At 42.6% G+C, this 16,196-nt stretch overlaps 2 protein-coding genes across 2 annotated transcripts in view; both read left to right on the top strand.

Annotated features, from left to right (window-relative positions):
* The first annotated feature begins 3,460 nt into the window (after window positions 1-3,460).
* LOC133396453 (OTU domain-containing protein 1) lies at window positions 3,461-6,489 on the top strand. Its single transcript, XM_061666335.1, has one exon. The coding sequence runs from the start codon at window positions 3,717-3,719 to the stop codon at window positions 4,833-4,835; it is 1,119 nt and encodes a 372-aa protein (XP_061522319.1). The 5' UTR covers window positions 3,461-3,716; the 3' UTR covers window positions 4,836-6,489.
* A 1,468-nt stretch (window positions 6,490-7,957) lies between these two features.
* The window catches only part of si:ch211-285f17.1 (sickle tail protein homolog), a 94,611-nt gene continuing 86,372 nt past the window's right edge, over window positions 7,958-16,196 (top strand). Inside the window, exon 1 of the mRNA XM_061666993.1 lies at window positions 7,958-8,210. Within this exon, the coding sequence (XP_061522977.1) occupies window positions 8,138-8,210 (73 nt within the window). The 5' untranslated portion in view covers window positions 7,958-8,137. The remainder of the gene's footprint in view (window positions 8,211-16,196) is intronic.

The raw sequence follows: 16,196 nt of genomic DNA, 5'->3' as shown, positions 1-16,196 counted from the left end.
ACGCAGCCGATGTTGATGACTGCAAAATTGTGAAAAAAATAAATACAAATCCAGTCTGTGACCCAGACCCGCACACCAGGCAATTGACCCTCGCACCTACAGTATAACCAGCTTGCTGCAACGGAAAAACTGAGACCCCGGTGATCTTCTAGGGAAACAGCTTTTTGAGGTGCCACATGCGGTGTGTCGGAGAGGTTCCAGGACCGAGCTCGCTAAAGATATGCAAGCATTTCCAGCCCCAACTACAAACTCGAGAGTTTTCCCCATTAACGTGGCCCAGATGATCAACCACCATGTCTGCAAAGAGATCCTGCCGCATTCGCTTAGTTTAGTGCACAAGGAGAGGCGAGTGTTGTGTGGTAGAACAACTCGTGGCTGCTTCACCATGACAACGTGCCTGCTCAAAGTTCTCTGAGCATCTGACTGTTCCTGGCTGAGAAGAACATTGTCGTGCTGGAGCCACCTCCCTACTCACCTGCTGGCTCTCAGGGATTTCCCTCTTCCCCAACCTCAAGAGAGTCATTAAGGGAACTCGTTTTGAAGACTTGTTTTTTTTTTTTTTTTTTTTTTAAATTGAACCACAAACAACATGGTACGGTTGTCAAGGAAAAAGCGGATTGCCGTGGCCGCTGCAGCTACGGTATTTTATAATAACACAAGGATGGGATACTGGCCAGAAATTAAAGGACATATTGTGAATATTTGAGAGGCTGCTGATTGCACTGGAGAATTGCTATGACAGACACTCGGCACGCTTCGCTTTTTCATCCAGTTAAATATGAATTACAAATATAGTTAACGATTCAAATTTGGAATCTTTCTCATCCAAGCAAGCCTCATCAGTTCATGCTCGAAAACTAGATCGGCCCGCTCTAGACTAGTCTTTGAGTCTGAACTGACGAAGCCTGCTTAGATGAGAGGTGAAACGTCTTCTAAGACAACCTTAACAGTCCACTTGCTATCTGTGCAGTGATCTGAGAGTTGCATCTACTGTATCTACATTTGAAAAAGGATACGGTGTTACCTTGACTTATGAGTTTAATTATTCCCAAGGCCAAGCTCCTAACTCAATTGTCTTGCATGCTAAATCAACATGCCCCATTGAAGGTCATTGAAATGCCATTAATCTGTCCCAGCCCCTCCAAGACCACCACAAATTTTACGTTTGCCATGTGAGCTTTTGGATGTGAGTTTTGGTTGACTGTAGCTCTTCGCTAGTGTTCTCGTGTGTTTTATACCACTGGCAGAGCAGCAGCCGGCCAATATAAGGACTGTGACAGTTCGATGTGAAGACACGGTGGTGCTGCAGGAGTTTTTCCATGTCACCGACTGGTTTTATGTTTTTAAAGAAGTATATTTTTATTTAAAAAAAAGGTAAATGGAGAGCTGAAGTCTATAGTGACAGCAGTGACTTGGAGTAACGTGAACCAGGGAGCATTAACGAGGACGACGCAACAGATTCAGAGAAGCAAGATTTGTCGGATGTTGTCGGCTCCCCGAAATATTTCTCGTTTTTCGACATCCGGCATTTCGAGCGTTTGAAGGAGGTAAGTAGGTAGGCTGACTAGTGTAGTCAGTTACTGATGGCAGTAACTTTCTAGTTTTCATTTGATTGTTTTTATATTTATAGCTTGAAGTGTTTTTCATACAACTTTTTACTGTAATTGAGACCTAATGACTGTGTCATTGTAGGTTAGCGATAAACTAAGTCGTGTTCTTACTTTGAAAGTCAGGTTATGTTGCCGCCGTCTTGCAGTCCCACCAAGCCCCCCCCCCCCCCCAAATATTTTGAAATAATGCTTAAAATTTTGTCGGCAATTATTTGAGAATCTTTCATTTGTTGGAGAATTTACTTAATTTTTGCTGTTTAATTTTATTAAATGTGTTAGAACAACATGGCTTAAGTGGGAATCATAATAATGCAAGTGTTTTTTTATTATTTTATTTGTTTAAATTCTAAAGCTTGCCTCACCATTGTGACTGGACAATTAAATTTCTTTTATGAAAAGGAATGACCTCAACCGCGTATTATTGAAACAATGTGGCGATACCTATATTTAGATGGGTGTCTGTACAACACAAGCTGTGTGATTCAGTTGTCGGACAGTGTGGTTAAAAATGTTGCGCGCGTAGTTAATCAAGTTAATGCCTGTAAAATCATCACCATAATGATAGCAGCACAAAACACTTTTTTAGTAGGCCACGTAATATGATTATCTTGTAAATAAATGTGCCAAAATCCACCTTTTCCTGTTTATGTCAATATCATCAAGAGCTAAAGTGTACTTTATTTTGCGTGAACAAGAACTGTATTCAATTTAAGCGTTATTACACAACTAGGCTGACGTTTCACATGATTCACATTGGTGGCCTCATACGTCACTGTTGCATTCCTCCAAGTTGGACCGGAAATAAAACTGTCAAGCGCGACAGACATTGTGTAGTCATACCTTCCAAATAAAATCTTGGTATCGAACACTGCACCATTCCTGTTTAAGACGGTGTAGTTAGTTAGGGTCATAAGTGAACATTTGAATGCAATAATGTACACTTTTTTTTTTAAAGGCAGTGTTTCTCAAACTTTCAACTATCTGTACGTGAGTATATAGCTTCCTGATAATTTATTATTATTTTTGTTTGAAACCGTAACTCCCTTACATTTGAAACTTTGTTCTTTCTTCTCCTTACTTTGTCAAAATATAAATTGCCCATTACTTGGTTAAACCTCCACAGTTAATGACAGGATGTTTAAAAAAAAAAAAAAAACGTAGAGAGTGGTAGAATCATTTACACCTGATATTTATTGATTGCGATCTTGGGGAGTTAATGGAAGAAATAAGGGACAGCAGCGACATGGAGGAACGTGAACCGGGTAGCAGTAACATTGATGACGCAACAGATTAGAGAAGATAGTCCCTATGCATAGCCTTATTTCGGATATTTTTAATATTCCTAACTCCAAGAATCATTTGTCAAAAATGTGTTGTCTTGTGCCAGCCTAAAAACCACCAGCTTCTGGCGTTCAAAAATTCGGTCTAATCGTAAAAAAAAATAATAATAATAAAATAAAAATCATACTTGTAGATAACTTTTTTTTCAGGCGCTAATAGTTAATTTACTGAGTTTTTTTTGTTTGTCGGTAATTTCAAAACAAATTGTTTTGATAGTGTGACTTGATTTTATTTTCCTTTTCTTTTTTTCTCAGTGCGAGCACTATGCAAGTTCATAAAAGAGGGAAACTATTATGTGTGCAGAGACGTTCTTTCTTTTGCACTTCAGTAAATGTCAGTGAAGTCTGTAGTTTTATTTAAGCGAGCTGAATCAGTAATCATACTTTTAGCTGTTCGTTGCCTTTGCGCCTGGACCAGGGTTTTATTTTGAAGGCACTCCAAACGGAAACACAATGACCGTCACCCGTTGCCGCTTGACGGTGTTTTACAACAGCCGAGCTCCCGTCTCAGTTTACATTAGGGAGGACGTGTAGAGTGACGCGAGTGGGGCCGAAGTAGACGGTGTGTGTCGTCGTCGCCCCCCCCCCCCCCTCCTCCCTCCCATCTCCCCTCCTGCGATAGGGAACAGAGGGGCGCCGCCGACAAAACTTCCTCAGCAACTTCGGCCGTGTCGATATCGATGACAAGCGGCGGTATTTTTAGCTGTGGCCGTCATCGCGCTGTGACTGGCTGGCCGTGGGCTCGCTATAAAGGACGCACTTCGACATGCAGCTTTACAACAGCGCCTTGACGCACTACCCGAGATCGTCCAGCAAAGTCACCGTCACTTTATCCTGCGGACCATCCAGCCCACCTGCGGAAGACGCACCGGGACTGAGCCAGCCAGACGCCACCGCTCCGACTGCTACTTCCGCAAACATGCCTGCCTTTTCTTGCTACGAAGCCTCCTCCTCTAGGCCCATGCCCGACTACTTCACATCCACTGCCGAGTTGCTTGTACGCAGAGCGGACGGGGTGGAGAGGACTGTAAAAATCACCAGGGTCCCCAAGCCTCCGTCCCCTGATGACGAGCTGGTGGAGTTGATCGATGAGCTCAGGGACAGTACGGACGGACTTCTCCCGGAGGACCCCTCGGAGAGTCTTCTGTTTGAGGCCAATGAGAGGAGTAAAAGGTGGGTACCAGAGCAGGAGCCCTGTGGCGCTCCGCCTGAACCCAACCTGAATGATGAGCTGGCTACATCTGACTTTGAGCTGAGCGTTCTGCAGGAGCAGAAAGGGGATGACGAGGTGTCCCGGGATGACAAGGTGGCCCGTTACCTGGCCGAGGTGGAGACGCAGAACAAGTACCTGGGGGAGAGGCGCAAGTTCCGATACCATATCATCCCGGATGGCAACTGTCTGTACCGGGCCGTGTGCAAGGCTACTTACGGGGACCAGGCGAGGCACAGCGAGCTGCGGGAGCGTACGGTTCACCACATGGCCGACAACCTGGACCAGTTCAACCCGGTCATCGAGGGCGACGCGGGCGAGTTCCTCATCAATGCGGCGCAGGACGCCGCCTGGGCCGGATACCCCGAGCTGCTCGCCATGAGCCAGATGCTCAACGTCAACATCTACCTGACCACTGGGGGCAGCGCGGAGAGCCCTACCGTGTCCACCATGATGCACTTCCTGGGCGAGGAGGATACGTCCAAGCCGGCCGTCTGGCTGAGCTGGCTGAGCAACGGACATTACGACGTGCTCATGGACGCCCGTGTGGACAACCCGGAGTACGAGGACTGGTGCCGACACTCTCAGATGCAGAGGAGACGGGACGAGGAGCTGGCCAAGTCCATGGCCGCGTCTTTGTCCAAAATGTACATTGAGAAAAACGGCGCAGTGTAAATGCAGAATGACTCGCTTTGGGCCTTAAGTGATATATATATATATATATTTTTTTTTTATACGATCTCGGAGATTTAAACCAAGTGCTGTGCACATAGTTGACTGTTTCAATTTGCCAATGTTTCTACATTAGTGGGTGAAAGTGTGGCTGTGTTTGGAATCACTCCCGAGCCACTATAGAGTGACCTGTGTCGTGAGTTCACCGTTTTTGTAGCGCTGATCCAATGCGTAGTGAGTCTAGGTTCTCCCCCTAGTGCCCTCTATGTATCCCACAATGCATCTTGAAAAGTCATGAACAACTGATGGGCACTAGAAAAGTGGACAAAAAAAAAAAGTGAGACAAATTCATGAGCTGTGGGCTGAAAATATCTTTTAAGTAAAGAAACAACAACACAGAAGGACAAAGTGCTTTGTTTGTATCCATTTTGTAAAATACACAATTGACTGATGATATAGAAATCACGATGAAGTCGATACGGAGGAGGTCATTAGTGAACGGTTCCCAACACAGCCCGTTTGTGTTTACAGTAGGGCTATTAGGGCCACGTTTAAAAGAAAACAAAGGCTTCTTCGAAAGAATACACAGGAGAGGGAGTATTTTGAGAAAAGTCAGAATCTTAGTTATTATGGTGTAAGAGTATTGGTTCATAATTGTGTGCCAAATTTCGAGAAGGAGAGAGAGTCAGCAGGGTTTAGAAGAATGCGTGACTGGAGTTTTTTTATTTCTCATGAAAAACTATCATATTATTGCGATTTCCCACCCTTCCCCAAATAACTATCTCAGAACTACTTTTGTCTTGGATTTCACTTTTTCTGAAAAAAACAAGCAAACAAATGGAAATCTTGAAAATTTTTGTTTCATCTTGGAAAAAAGAAGTACTTCTTGAACAAATGGAATACAAATAAAAAATCCAGAACAAACTTATTGAAACAATCTGACACGTCTTGGAAAAAAATACTTTTCTCGAATGCGCAAGACTTTTTCTTGAATAGTTCTGTCTCAAAAATGTTTTTTCTCTCAAGTAAACACTTTTTACACAAACATTTATCTAAAATGTACGTTTTTTTTATCGAATGATGTTCATACAAAATTTTTATTTTCAATTTTTTACAGATTCACCAAATATATTACTGTACTTTAACATAACTTCAATTTCATCACGACAATTTTTTTCCGCAAATTTATATGACAAAATGCAGTACAAATCTAGCTTGAAAAAACATATTTTCTTTGAATGGAAAGTAAAAACGTTTTCACTCTAGCCTTAATACGCTTTTACAAATGTGAGTGAAAAGTGCTTTATGTATTTATTTGCCACACTGTTTTATAATGCAGGCTTAGGCTTGGGACCTTAAATGCTTTCAACTACTTTAAATGATTATGAAGCAGGTGCACACTTGAATGGCGGGGCGCTTTTTTTTTTAAATTGAGTTTTTGGCAACACGATGTATTTGTATGTACAGTATATGTCGTTGATGTATTTTACAAAGATTAACTTTTAATATGGATCTTGAACTGAAAAAAGTTCAGGAAAGCCTTTTCTAATGCAAGAGTGGGTCCAGTTATCTCTGTCGTTGAAAGCCGTCCTATCCAGAGATTTATCACCTTTTCTGTCTGCGATTCTTGCACAAATAAAAGTGTCCTTATATGTGACTCATCCATGTGTGACTCGCTGCGTGTCTCCGTGGAATGTTTTTTTACATTTTTTTTTTTTTTTTTTTTTTTTTTTAAAGGTCAGGCTGCCTGTCATGTTTGAGGGTTTTGTGAGTGGTTACAGCAGAGTTTTGTTCGTGAGTGTACACTGCCAATTGGAGGAATCTGCTAACACACGATTTAAAAAAAAAAACAACAACAACAAAAAAACTGTTTTGGCCGAGTTATGGGTAATGCCATAGTTCTGCAATTTTGTGTTGCCACCTTAGCAAATTTGTACGATACTTTGCGACTTTTCCGACACCGCTGGTGATTACGTTTTCTTTTTAAAAGCGACTTGCGACAAATCTAGAAGACTTTTGGAGACTCTTGACATTACCCCCAGAGCAGGACATCTTTACCGTGCCGCATCCAGTGGCGAGCTATTGGTGACCTACTGGGAGTTGATTGCATTTTCATTTGTGGAGGCAGCACTTCATCACCAAGCTGAATTACTCCTGTCAAACAACGTCCCTTGGCTCAATAAAGGTGACAATGATTTAGAAAAACAACTATTCAAATCCTATGTACCATTTAGTCTTCAATGAATCCAATATGCATGTTTTTGGCACCCTATGACTCAATCAGGTTCAAGTAATTTAAATGGAATATTTTGAATCATTGACGCTTGCTGTTCACTTTGTTCTCCTTCCACTAGGGGGCGTTGTTGACCCCAAATAATGGATATTGTGGACTGCAGAGTTTCTCAAACTTCTCAGTAGGCTACCGCACCCCAAAAAATACTTACCTCTCCAAGCACCACCATAATGACCAAAATTAAAATACAACAGCGTAATACGTCCAAGTTGTAATAAAAAAGGTTTTATTCCTAAAAAGTACCTCTAATATTATTGTTACCACTGTAACCTTATGCAGAGTTTCATTAACGCTGCACTTAACAAATATAGGGGGGGACCTGCACTCAAATCATTCAATGAAAATGTATTGCACTTTTTTTTTTTGTAAAATATGGTTGAATGCAACTGTATTATACTTAAGTTACAACTGAACTGTACTTTACAAAGCTACTGTGCTAGATTTACACACACACACACACACACACAAAATAATGAAAATCCATATATATCCAAACCATATGCACCATTTGAACATTAAGTGGGCTGAGTAGACTTTTTCAAACTTTCGAAACAAGTGCAAGCCATTTTTTTAAAATAAATATTAAATTACACCAATTTCCAAGTGAAACCTTTTGGTTGCATATTGTGAACGTGCATTTAAATCACTTCATATGCAAAATATAACGTGATACAGTGCAACAGATTGGGGGGGGGGGGGGAGGTATGTAGTCCCACAATAACTTAGAAGTTATGCATAAAACAATAATGCATGTGTAAAAAGATGACTGACGTGCATTTGTATCTGCAGCACGAGTGACGTCCCCATATGGAGCCGAGGTGGTGGGGGCGGAGGTGGCTGCCTGCGAGCGAACTGGAACGCGGCCGCCCCGACGCAGTTGAGCTGGGCTGGTGAAGTTCAGTTCGCGGACTCTTTAAAAAAAAAAAAAAAAAAAAAAAGGAAGAAGAAGAGAAGAGAGTAAGATCAGAGTAAAGCCAGCAAGTAGCCCAGCCGGCGGTGGAAATCATTGGACATGTCGCGGCACCGCGTGCAGTTCGCGGACCTCCCCGCCACGAATGACCACAGAGGACCTGGCAAATTTCACAGTAAGGGACTATTTTATTCATCCGCTAATTGACCTTGCTTGTTAGAGGTGCAGCACTCAAATTAATCCTCCTGTCCAAATTCAATCATTTTGTTAAAATCCATGTTGCCCAGACGTGTAACTATTTATATACGTGATCATCATATTCCTGATAGTGCTAAGGAAAAATACTTCATAATTTGGATTACGCATACCATATTTCTATTGGGATAGTCGAGGATGCAGCTGGATGTGTGCGTGTGCGCGCGTGTGTGATTATATATTCAGTATATAATTAAGTTTAGTGTGCAGCAAGTAACGGTGCTGCTTGACTTCCAAGTTGTTCTGATGGTTCCCATAGGAAATGTAAATTAATTTTCACCAGGCGCAAATGCAAAACCTTTTATTAAGTGTACAGGCAATGTTTTAATTCCGAGTTGAATTTAACATTCCGGGCCGGATGGTGATTTAGTGGTTATTACATCTGCCTCAACTGCAGAGGTTGAGCGTTTGAATCTTGGCTCTGGCCTTCCTGTGTGGCGTTTTACATTTTGTGCCCCCCCCCCCCCCCCCCCCTCCAAGACTCCCAAAACATGACTAAAAATTGTCCAAAGGTGTGAATGTGATTGTGAATGTTTGTTTGTCTAAATGTGCCCTGTGATTGGCTGGTGACCACTCCAGGCTGTACCACGCATCTCAATCAAAGTCAGCTGGGATAGGCTGCAGGTAGTCGGAAAGTGCTTTTACATGATCTGCTTTGTAAAAATTATGGTAACGTTTACTGAAAAACTCTCCTATTTGCATATTTTTGTGCTCTTTATGTGAGGCCCCAGGATGCCACTCTGTGTTGTAGTATGAATTGGTGTCAAGGAAGTGATACATCTTAACTGTTGAAGAGCTTTGTATTTGGTGAGGTGCTAAGTTACACCTGGGTTGTTAGTGACACTTAAAGAGACTTTACGCCACCTGTACACACACAATTGCACTGCATTTTTTCAGGAGCAATGACTTTGTAAGCCAGTTATTTCAACGGGTAATGTTGTAAGATGAGTTTGACTTGATAATAAAGTGTTTTGGGATCATACTTTAGTGCATTTAGTTTTCGAACACTACACGGGCGCACCGTTAATGACGCCTTCTGCTGTTGCATAATTACAACATACCAGATTGACATCAGGTGATGGCCCTTCCCTAACTAAATAGTTAGTGTAATGCTAACACATAAGGAGAAACGCCACATATGGAGTAATAAATAGTATCTGTGTCGCGGTTTTATAACCCTTTAAGCAGCCGATATTTGAACAAAATGGTGGCGCAGCACATGCACACTATAGATAGATAGATAGATATAACAATGATACTAGGCGTTTGTTATCCTCTGCGAAGAACGACTAATATTACCGTGGCTCACTGAGGAGCTGAGCCGTCTCCATGTATATCTTGATGTCAGTATTGTATTGCTCCCAGGTGCACACACCAGCCAAGCCAGCCTTTTATTTACTGCACATTTGAACGGCACTACAAAATGGCAAACTCATTGTGTAAGGCACAATGGAGTGATTCAAAACACACAGCCAATGTTTCTGAAGACGGCTCATTTATTAAAAAAAAAAAAAAAAAAAAAGCTTCCTCGTTCATGTGTCTTGGTAAAATAGTCCTAAATTTGTGTTTGATACTGGCAACATTTGATTTAACTTGCAGTGGCAGCTTTTAGTTTTTTGGTGCAATCCTCTCATCATAATTAAATCATTCAAGTTTGGAAACCACCTAGCAGAGAAGGGCTGTCTCCTTCCTTTTTGATACAAGTCAGCGGTGCTCATTGGAAGTGGGAGCTGCCCTTTGAATGCTCCTGCCAACCTCCCTGCTCAGGTGTCCTCTCATGTTGACTCGGAGCAGGACGACGATCCTCTCGAGACCGCCGTCTCGGTGCTTTACAGCCTCCCCTCCAAGTGTCACCATTGGTGTTTTTGACAAGGCGCACGTGAACGTTAGCCCCGTGCTGCAGTCTACCAGCAACAGGCGGACGAGCTGGGCTCATCTCCATGGTGACGGGCCAGCTGAGATGCAATGGAAAATTGCTGACGCACCCCGAGCAGAGCATGATGTCATCTCCGGTGGCAGGGATGTGTTTTTGTGTCATGTCACGTGTGTGTCTGTGTGTGTGTGTGTGTGTGTGTGAGGGTGGCGGGCTGACATATCTCCGCCAACGGCCTTTCATCACTTCTGATGACCTTAGGTGAGGTGACATCAAGCTGCATTCTCATTTCCACGCCCCACATGGAGTGTATAGTGCTTTCAAAGCAGACTTCCTATGTCAAATGGACTTTTTAGTTCAACACATTGGATAGCGGTTAGCATATCCACTGAGCAAACGCTATAGAAAACTAGACTTTTTGATTGGTCGTTTTAGATTTGATCCTCAGTGATTCACATTGACTGGAAGCACTACTTCACTCAGAGATATCAGATCTGAGCATCTGTTGAGCAAAGCAGCGCAACGTCCTTCAATAAGCTGCCTTAAAGCCCCCGGACAGCTGCACACTCGCTTAGAGCTTGCGGAGAGTAAAATACTCCTTCTTGATTGGATGGCCGAGGGATGATATCGTCTTCTCGCTCGATGAGTAGCATGAAGAGCAGGGCGGAGTGCAAGCTACGCCATCAATCACTCGTCTGATCTTCCCAGGGAGCCGCTCAAAGAAGTGCTCCCATGTAAAGTCATGGGACTTCTTCTGCTGAGCCAAATTAAAAGACCCGAGAGCAAATGAGTATTTTAGTTTCTCAGAGCAACCCCCTGCTTGTCATTTTAGCCCTTCATGTCCACGAGTCGTCCTTGTAATATATCATTGTTCAAGTGTGGTGGTCTTGATAATTTAAGGGAAAAATAGAAATTCACAACTGTATTTATTGGTCGGAATTCTGACTTTGAACTTTTTTCGTTCACATATATGTACACCATCTTCTAGGGAGGTTGTTGAATATGTATTGTAAAAAAAAAAAAAAAAACTGTATACATGTACATCACAGATGTTAATATACAGTTTATAGAATTTGTAACCTCTGTCAAACAGAGATCCTGCAAAATAGCCATAGCTGTAGATCAGGCATCAAGCCTTTTACACAGAATCCAGCAAAGCTGGGATATTGCCAGCATCTGCTGTGATGTATATAATTTTTTTTAACCCAAGCGAATGTTGAGTGTGAAGCCTCCAACACCTGTCTAGGCATTATGATATTCCCACTTCTGTTACAGCTCTGATTAGGGGTTGAACTGATTAGTGGAGTAGTCAATTATTCGGTTTTACTGCTCCACATCGACCTTCAATGCTTGATGTGGAGTAATCGCTAATCACGTTTTTGGCATATCGTCTTCCAGTCAGCCAATTTACAGAAGATTTTCGACTCACCTGTCTGCGCTGTCGCCGGACTATAACGCACTGCGGAGCAGCGAAATGTCCAGCTAACAAGACGGCACAGTTTTCGTACGTCTGCGGGGCCCCGAGAGTACAAAAATATTCCGATTGCCGGTAGTCTTAAGATTTATACCGGTGGTATCTTGGGACTGAACTACAAAAAAAACTTTAGTCTACCAACTGAGCCACAGCCGCCCCGTAAGGAACAAAAAAAAGGGTCTCGCAGTCTACATTGTGTACATCTACAACCAACTCTAAAGTTAGTGGTTCTTATATGTTTGTCCATACCTTGAGAAGAAAGAAAATGGACCCCGGAGATTCTAAACAGCTGTTTCCACGGTGGATTAAGTGCCTCTCTCTTTAGGGCTCTTAAGTTGCCTTCCTCGTAAAGTGCAATGTTTCAGCAGTACGCAGTCGCCTTCTCCTCCATGAGAGCGGACCGATGCTCTTATCTTTTTTTTTTTTTTTTTTGCTAGTGCTCTGATAAAAAGCAATGACCTTGAGGTGACTTTGTTAACTTTTGCTTGAACACCGCAGCTCACTGTAAGATGCGAGAGTGGCGTGCAGGTTTTTGTCAGCGTTCTACACTGCTTCATGTCTTTTCACTTGACCACTTTTCAGTGATTGCCTTCTTTATGTCAGAACAAGAAGCCCATTAATGTTTTTGAATGCTGTCTGACAAAGGAAGATCAAGAAACATTTTTATGTGGTTTGTCACATCTCTCAACCTGTAGCAATCCTAAATATGAACTAGCTGGACCAGCTCAAAGTTAAATGCAGATTCCATGGCAACTCTCTGCAAGTTACAATTTTCCACCAAACTTCATTGAGATTCCTTCATTCATGTTGGAGCAAAAATCCCGAGTGAGTGAGATCTTGCTAGTGGTTAGCAGTTAGCATGTCTGCCTCACAGTTCTGAGGTTCAGGTTTCGAATCTCACCCGTCTCACTCACACATCGACGCCCATACACACTGAGCTTGCTGTCACAAACACGTGGGACAATACCCGTAACAGAAGTATTTCGGCGTAAATTTCGACTTTAACGGTGAAATCCGACTTGCGTGTAAATTCGTGTTACGTCGCCAGCGTAGGAACGGAACTCGTTCGTAAATCGAGGACTTCCTGTATACATGTGTTTTACAGTCATACTTAACTATATTTATAAGGGTTTCATATATTAGTAAATGTGGCGAAGCCAAAGTGTGGCGCCTCTCGCGCTGAAATGCAACTGTGCATTCAGTGAATAGAGCGCGTGCTGATCATTGCAAACAGGCTCTCAAAATATCCACACTGTCTCCGTTCTTCTCTTTGTGGCTATATGCTTCTTCCATGACAATTGTGCCATGTTTTTGTGGTTACATGTAATACAATACAGTATATTGTATGCGGAGCCTCAAAAGCCGATACAGGGTCGCAGTTTTTCCGTCGCAGCGCACCGATAGATGTGTGGTGCTGAATTACTTCATGTGCGGTGAAGAGTTGCCGACCATAATTGTTTTGTGATGGTCCACTTCAGCTGCTTTTGACCACGATGTTTAGTGTGCGGCATGCTTTAGTAACTTGCAAATCACGCAGGTTAACGAAGGCGCTCAAGTTTTTACATAGTGGGACATTGCAGTACCGTCGGCGTTATGGTGTTGGAGCCCCAAGAGCCTCACGAGCTATCCATCCTTCAAGCCTGTGCGGCTGCAGGGAAGCACTGTGGTGATATTGAGAGGAACCAGATGCAGAAGTCTCTTTTAGTCATCATGTTTGTCCTCCCCCAAGTATTAGGCCTGAAGCGGTGTCAGGGAAATAATGAAGCTCACCTGTTCAGCAGCATCAAGTGACACATGGAACTCTCAGCGGCAGCCGCTTACGACTCGCCAACAGCCCACGGCCCTACCGGCCACTGCAGTCCAGTTTCCTGTGGGATCCGCAGAGGAGTAAACAAACTCTTCTATCATGTTTACGGTCACCTCAAGACTGAGAGAATCCAAAGCTGTTAATACGAATGTGCAAGTGATGGATCGCGAAGAGTCTGCCTGTCTGGCCCCCGAGCAGTGGTCCTGAAATACCTCAGCCGCTTTATTGGCAATTAAAGATGCCCTGACTGTATTTCTCTCCTGATAGGGAACTCATAACATTCTCCGCATGCCTTCCCCAAAACACAAATGCAGTGTCATTGTCATCTTAACCGACTGACGGGAATTGATGTGGATGCAAATGAGTGAATAGTCAAGGTCACTTATTGCGGGTGGATATGGAACCGATCCCATGTGATAAACAGCGTATCCACCTGTTGCCATTCATGCAAAAGAATAATAGCTCTGCGTACTCCTAAACAAGCCCAGATTTCACAAAGTACATTTGTGAGCAAATTTGAGACGAGATCATACAACCCCAATTCCAATGAAGTTGGGACGTTGTGTTAAACATAAATGAAAACAGAATACAATGTTGTATAGAATACATGTTCAGCATATGTTTAATCGAATACACTACAAGATAAGATATTTAATGTTCAAATTGAACAACTTTATTGTTTTTAGCAAATAATCATTAACTTAGAATGGTATGGCTGCAACAGGTTCCAAAAAGCTGGGACAGGTGGCAAAAAAGACTGAGAAAGTTGAGGAATGCTCATCAAACACCTGTTTGGAACATTCCACATGTGAACAGGCTAATTGGGAACAGGTGGGTGCCATGATTGGGTATAAAAGGAGCTTCCCTGAATTGCTCAGTCATTCACAAGCAAAGGTGGGACGAGGTTCATCTCTCTGTGAACAAGTACGGGAGAAAATAGTCAAACAGTTTAAGGACAATGTTCCTAAATGTACAATTGCAAGGAATTTAGGGATTTCATCATCTACGGTCCATAATATCATCAAAGGATTCAGAGAATCTGGAGAAATTGCTGCATGTAAGCGGCAAGGCCAAAAACCAACATTGAATGCCCGTGACCTTCGATCCCTCAGGCGGCACTGCATCAAAAACCGACATCAATGTGTAAAGGATATCATCACATGGGCTCAGGAACACTTCAAAAGACCAATGTCAGTAAATACAGTTCGGCGCTACATCAATAAGTGCAACTTGAAACTCTACTATGCAAAGCAAAAGCCATTTATCAACAACGCCCAGAAACGCCGCCGGCTTCTCTGGGCCCGAGCTCATCTAAGATGGACTAATGTAAAGTGGAAAAGTGTTCTGTGGTCCGACAAGGCCAAATTTCAAATTGTTTTTGGAAATTGTGGACATCGTGTCCTCCGGACCAAAGAGGAAATGAACGATTATGGACGCAAAGTTTAAAAGCCAGCATCTGTGATGGTTTGGGGCTGTGTTAGTGCCAATGGCATGGGTAACTTACAAATCTGTGAAGGCACCGTTAATGCTGAAAGGTACATACAGGTTTTGGAGAAACATGCTGCCATCCAAGCAACGTCTTTTTCATGGACGACCCTGCTTATTTCAGCAAGACAATGCCAAACCACATTCTGCACGTGTTACAACAGTGTGGCGTCGTAGCAAAAGAGTGCGGGTACTCGACTGGCCTGCCTGCAACCCAGACCTGTCTCCCATTTGACAATGTGTGCCGCATTATGAAGCGTAAAATACGACAACGGAGACCCGGGACTGTTGAACAGCTGAAGCTGTACATCAAGCTAGAATGGGAAAGAATTCCACCTACAAAGCTTCAACAATTAGTGTCGTCAGTTCCCAAACGTTTATTGAATGTTGTTAAAAGAAAAGGTGATGTAACACAGTGCTAAACATGAGCCTGTCCCAGCTTGTTTTGGAACGTGTTGCAGCCATAAAATTCTAGGTTTATGATTATTTGCTCAAAACAATAAAGTTTATCAGTTTGAACATTAAATATCTTGTCTTTGTAGTGTATTCAATTAAATATAGCTTGTACATGATTTGCAAATCATTGTATTCTGTTTTTATTTATGTTTAACACAACGTCCCAACTTCATTGGAATTGGGGTTGTAATTATTGCAGTACTTTTTGTGACGTTTTGTTTGGTGTTCTGTGACATTTTTCTGTTGTACAATACACAGTATGTGCCTTGGCTCAATAAATGCTGGGTCCTATATGAATGTGTGTGGATACCTGATAACGAGGCCTATCTTTGGCATGTCGTCAAACCCCACACTGGCGAGCGTCGTGCCCACCAACTGCGATTTTAATGACTTTCCAAATCAATCAAAATATCTGGGTCGCCGCCACAGAGGTCGGCTGGCACGAACACAAACAAAAGAACTCCTGCGTCTGCAGTCTTTGTTTTGCTGGCGAATCTACTGCTTGTTTTGATCTGATTTTCTTGTTGCGCTTGAAGTGTGACTTTTGTTGAGTCTCTAAAGCTTACTCATTAACACCCTTTATTGCCGCTTTGGGAGGAAAACAAATGTATTTTCTGAAACTATTCTACTAAGTACTAAATACTGAGTTCATTGTATTTATCGTAAATCAAGTGACGTATGAGGTCAGAGCAGTTAGCTCGATTTTTAGCAGAATAGTTGAGCTGTTATGCTTGGATTGCAGTTAGTTACTTGAAGATGGTATGCTCTGATTGCAGTTAGTAACCAAGTTAAAAAATATGAGTCAAAGCAT

This window comes from Phycodurus eques, chromosome 21, assembly GCF_024500275.1.
Source record: "Phycodurus eques isolate BA_2022a chromosome 21, UOR_Pequ_1.1, whole genome shotgun sequence".
NCBI classification, from domain to species: Eukaryota; Metazoa; Chordata; class Actinopteri; order Syngnathiformes; family Syngnathidae; genus Phycodurus; species Phycodurus eques.
The sequence above is the reverse complement of the archived record's forward strand: the minus strand, read 5'-3'. Positions and strand labels throughout refer to the sequence as shown.

Excerpts from the sequence above, each read along its gene's own strand:
- LOC133396453 (XM_061666335.1), top strand. The coding sequence starts at position 3,717 with ATGCAGCTTTACAACAGCGCCTTGACGCACTACCCGAGATCGTCCAGC.